Source organism: Limulus polyphemus, unplaced genomic scaffold (genome assembly GCF_000517525.1).
Source record: "Limulus polyphemus unplaced genomic scaffold, Limulus_polyphemus-2.1.2 Scaffold8370, whole genome shotgun sequence".
Lineage (NCBI taxonomy): Eukaryota > Metazoa > Arthropoda > Merostomata > Xiphosura > Limulidae > Limulus > Limulus polyphemus.
The window spans coordinates 23618-29108 of NW_013673980.1; the positions used below are offsets into that span (position 1 = coordinate 23618).

The window sequence follows — 5491 nt, forward strand, 5'->3', positions numbered from 1 at the left end:
GTTAACTGATATATTTTATGAATATCTTTGAATGATATAGTTAACTGATATATTTGGTGAATATATTTCAATGATATAGTTAACTGATATATTTGGTGAATATATTTGAATGATATGGTTAACTGATATATTTTGTGGATATCTTTCAGTGATATTATAGTACAGATTGTAGATGCCAGGAATCCTCTCCTTTTTCGTTCTGAAGATCTCGAGCAGTATGTCAAAGAAATAGATGAAAACAAGCACAATTTAATCCTAATTAACAAGGCTGACTTCTTGACTGCTGATCAAAGGTTTGAGAAAGTGTCTGTTAGTAGCAGATCTGTAAGATATGTAATATTTGTCTAGTTTGGTTGTAATTATTTAGAGTTAAATGTGGATTGTAACTATTTTTAAAACCCGTACGCGATTGGTTGACCTTGATCTAATAAAGAACTTGTGTAGCTGAGTGTGAGTACTGAATTTAAATAAATATATTTTATAGATGTATTTGACTCTTGTAAACCCTTAAGTATTTGAAAGTGTCTGTTTTTATTCATTAACACCATGAAAACTTTAAAGAAGTTGAATAGGAAACCAATGATCTGCTCTCATAACTAGAGCAGAAACCTAAAAACAACAAACTCTTTCAGCTTTACCTCTCGTACCAACATCAAATGTCCAAAACATCAATTACAAATTCAATGCTTTTTTAAGAGCTTATAGAATTTGGCGTAAACTACAGTTCTAATATTGTGACTTTAGAGAAATGAAAAATAACAATTTCAAAGTTGTTTATAAATATCCTAACAACATTGATAATTTCTAACCCTATATAGTCCCCTGCTAATCCTGCACAAAGGTTTATGTTGCTGAAACAGGTAGAAATTTAAATATCAGACTTGTGGAACACCAAAAAGATGTTAAAAATGGTGAAACAAATAATGCTATTTTTCTACACTTGACTCTAAAATAAACTGGAGATCAGCCAAAATAATACATAAAATTACAATTTATGTCAAAAGAAGAACTGTCTTAAGTTAGTTTATCTGAAGGTTACTTTAAGTTGGACCCCTTTCTGATGTCACGTGCCATAAAGGGACTTGGAATTTCTGTTATAAAATAAACTGTACAGGTTTCTGTCACAAACAAATGTGGACTGAAAGGGATTATTGAAATTTGTATCCATAGATCTGAACATTATTTTAACAGCTATCTGATGTGATGGTGATATCCTCTTAAATTCAGATTGTGGCTTCTTAAAGTCTGGCTGCTGTACCTTAAAAAATGTGTGGGAAAGCCTTCAAATATCTTGTTTTGAGAAGTATACAAATCCCGTTAATTGTCTTGTCTATTTTACATTATACATCTCACTGAAGGGAATGTTTACACGTAGTCGAAATGTGTACTGTACTCTAAACTGTTTCATTTTAGGTTTGAATTAATTCTACTTATGAAGATTTAATTGTGGCAATAAATTATATTTTAATAGTGTTACTTATGTTTGAACTAAATACTAAATTGTTTTAATATATATATATATATATATAGTAAATGAATGATGTTGTGAAGAATTATATACACTTCTGTTACCTACATGGGTGTTTGTGTGTGTATAACATATATATGGGTTAGAATCTATGTTTCAACAGTTTTGTATCTGTTACCTACATGGGTGTTTGTGTGTGTATAACATATATATGGGTTAGAATCTATGTTTCAACAGTTTTGTATCTGTTACCTACATGGGTGTGTGTGTGTATAACATATATATTTATGAGTTAGAATCTATGTTTCAGTAGTTTTGTATCTGTTACCTACATGGGTGTTTGTGTGTAACACATATATATATATATATATATGGGTTAGAATCTATGTTTCAATAGTTTTGTATCTGTTACCTACATGGGTGTGTGTGTGTGTATAACATATAATATATATATATATATATATTTATGAGTTAGAATCTATGTTTCAAGAGTTTTTTCAGGTTACAAGAACCTCAATGTGTCGTCTGTAAATAAATTCATAAAAGCATATTTAAAATTAGGAGTAATATATATAACAAGAAAATTCAAGGTTTTGTAAATGTTCACAGTAAGATATTCTTGTTGACCTGAATCATAGTTAATACTTCTGTAAATAATGTATCATGTCACCTCTAGTTCATCCATTAAAACTCTTTATATTCTGATTATTCTGTTTTTAGGGAAGCTTGGGCTGTCTATTTCACTCAGCTTGGAGTTAAAGCAATTTTCTTTTCAGCACTTCAGCAAAATGCAGATGAGGTAAGAAAAGGAAGTATTTAATTGATACTTTAGGGTTTATAAAGTGAGAACATTGAGTATTTCTTTACTCTAGATAGAACGATACTTTAGTGTTTATAAAATGAGAACATTGAGTATTTCTTTACTCTAGATAGAACGATACTTTAGTGTTTATAAAGTGAGAACATTGAGTATTTCTTTACTCTAGATAGAACGATACTTTAGTGTTTATAAAGTGAGAACATTGAGTATTTCTTTACTTTAGATAGAACGATACTGTAGTGTTTATTAAGTTAGAACATTGAGTATTTCTTTACTCTAGATAGAACGATACTTTAGTGTTTATAAAGTGAGAACATTGAGTATTTCTTTACTCCAGATTGAATGATACTTTAGTGTTTATAAAGTGAGAACATTGAATATTTCTTTACTCTAGATAGAACGATAGTTTAGTGTTTATAAAGTTAGAACATTGAGTATTTCTTTACTCTAGATAGAATGATACTTTAGTGTTTATTAAGTTAGAACACTGAGTATTTCTTTACTCTAGATAGAACGATACTGTAGGGTTTATAAAGTTAGAACATTGAGTATTTCTTTACTCTAGATAGAACGATACTGTAGGGTTTATAAAGTTAGAACATTGAGTATTTCTTTACTCTAGATAGAACGATACTGTAGGGTTTATAAAGTGAGAACTTCACTCTAGATAGAATTAGACAAAAATGATGTCTGAATTGTGTTGAAATGAAAAACAGTTGAGAAACATTGTTTGAGTCTTTAGATTATCTGTTGATGTTGCTAGATGGTTTGTACATATTGTATTGTACATTAATACTTTCAATAAATTAATTATAATCCTAGAATATTATTGTTATGCTAATAGTCAAATTATTCCTTTTGACAGATTTCTGATGTAAATACTAGTTTTGAACAATCACAAGAAACTGAAGGCATCTCATCCAGTAGAACACAAGATGACCTTGGATATAGAGAGGCTACAGATCATACATTGAACAATCTTTACACCAATGAAGGTCAAGAGCAGCTTGAAAGTACGAGTGCTAATTCAGAGGTCAAAGATCAGCCTGTCAGTAGCATTTGTAAGAAAGGTCAAAGTCAGAATACTTCTGAATATGCTGAGCCAAAAAACTTGACATCTTCATCCTTGTTTTCCAGAGAACACTTGATTACCTTTTTTAAAACATATAACGGAGACAAAAAAGTCAAAGGAGGAGCAACCACTGTAGGGCTGGTAAGTTATCGGACTCTTTATAACCGGATCTTGGAAGTAACTCAGACTGAAATATAAAATCTTGAAAGTAGTTCAGAATGAAATATACAGGTTTTTGAAAGTAGCTCAGACTGAAACATAAAATCTTGAAAGTAGCTCAGACTGAAACATACAAGATCTTGAAAGTTGCTCAGACTGAAACATACAAGTTTGTGTAAGTAGCTCAGGCTGAAACATATGAGATCTTGAAAGTAGCTCAGACTGAAACATACAAGATCTTGAAAGTAGCTCAGACTGAAACATACAAGATCTTGAAAGTAGCCCAGGCTGAAACATACAAGTTTGTGTAAGTAGCTCAGGCTGAAACATATGAGATCTTGAAAGTAGCTCAGACTGAAACATACAAGTTTGTGTAAATAGCTCAAAATGCAGCGTACTAGAGTTTGATGTAAAACTTCTAGTGATATTAATGATTTGTAGATTTTATTAATCTCCGTTGTTAAGCAGTACTGCTTCTAATGGTTGGAGCTAATCACTTTTATCAGATCAGAAACTTGTAAAACTGGCTTCCTTCCATCTGAAAGCAATATAAATACAGTGATTCAAAAAATAATAGGTTACAAAACAATTTTTATTTTGAGAAGATGGTGTTTTGAGCCAGAACTGTTCATTATATCATAAAGTTTAAAACGTTAGCTTCTCGAATTAAAACAGAATATATAAAACTTGATGTTGTAACTTAAACTTAGTGTGTAGACTAATTTGATCGTGCATAAGACAGGTTACAAATTACAGTGACTTGTTCAAAACTGCTTAAATGTGATTTTGAACAATTGTTTTTCTAACTATGGGTACCTTTTAATGTGACCACGACTGTGTACGTTGTATTTCACAACACTATCCATAGATTTCCTTAACACGGGCCTCTGAACCGTTGAAGTGGCCTTGAGAATACCAAGTATATTAAAGTTACATTGTATTTCATGTGTTGTTGTATTTCACAACACTATCCATAGATTTCCTTAACACTGGCTTCTGAACCGTTGAAGTGGCCTTGAGAATACCAAGTAACTATCCATAGATTTCCTTAACACGGGCCTCTGAACCGTTGAAGTGGCTTTGAGAATACCAAGTAACTATCCATAGATTTCCTTAACACGGGCCTCTGAACCGTTGAAGTGGCCTTGAGAATACCAAGTAACTATCCATAGATTTCCTTAACATGGGCCTCTGAACTGTTGAAGTGGCCTTGAGAATATCAAGTAACTATCCATAGATTTCCTTAACACGGGCCTCTGAACCGTTGAAGTGGCCTTGAGAATACCAAGTATATTAAAGTTACATTTTTCTATTTAATTCTACTTTTTTCTTCTTCTTTACAGGTGGGTTATCCAAATGTTGGGAAGAGCTCTACAATCAATGCCTTGTTAAAAAGTAAAAAAGTTTCTGTGTCGACAACTCCTGGTAAAACTAAACATTTTCAAGTAAGTTTCTGTGTCAACAATTCCTTGTAAAACTAAACATTTTCAAATATGTTTGTGTCAACATCTGGTATAACTGTGTTAAAATTTAAAAGGATTTTAAAAAACTTTGTAATCCACCATGTTCTTTATGCTTCACAACTGTCATATAGAAAGGTCTTCACCTAAACACAACTTAGGACCTGAAACATCAGTTTTTATATGCTTCACAACTGTCATCTAGAAAGGTCTTTACCTCTAACACAAATTAGGACCTGAAACATCAGTTTTATATGCTTCACAACTGTCATCTAGAAAGGTCTTTACCACTAACACAAGTTAGGACCTGAAACATCAGTTTTATATGCTTCACAACTTTCATCTAGAAAGGTCTTCACCTAAACACAAGTTAGGACCTGAAACATCAGTTTCATATGCTTCACAACTGTCATCTAGAAAGGTCTTCACCTAAACACAAGTTAGGACCTGAAACATCAGTTTTATATGCTTCACAACTATCATCTAGAAAAGTCTTCACCTAAACACAAATT

The 5491-nt window shown here is 31.7% G+C and overlaps 1 protein-coding gene across 1 annotated transcript in view; it reads left to right on the plus strand.

Moving 5' to 3' along the window:
- Positions 1 to 4994, plus strand: part of LOC106475298 (large subunit GTPase 1 homolog) — a 19944-nt gene extending 14950 nt beyond the window's left edge. Inside the window, exons 7-10 of the mRNA XM_022379447.1 lie at positions 150 to 293; positions 2189 to 2267; positions 3154 to 3501; positions 4863 to 4994. Coding sequence (XP_022235155.1) covers positions 150 to 293; positions 2189 to 2267; positions 3154 to 3501; positions 4863 to 4994 — 703 coding nt within the window. The remainder of the gene's footprint in view (positions 1 to 149; positions 294 to 2188; positions 2268 to 3153; positions 3502 to 4862) is intronic.
- Positions 4995 to 5491: the final 497 nt, after the last annotated feature.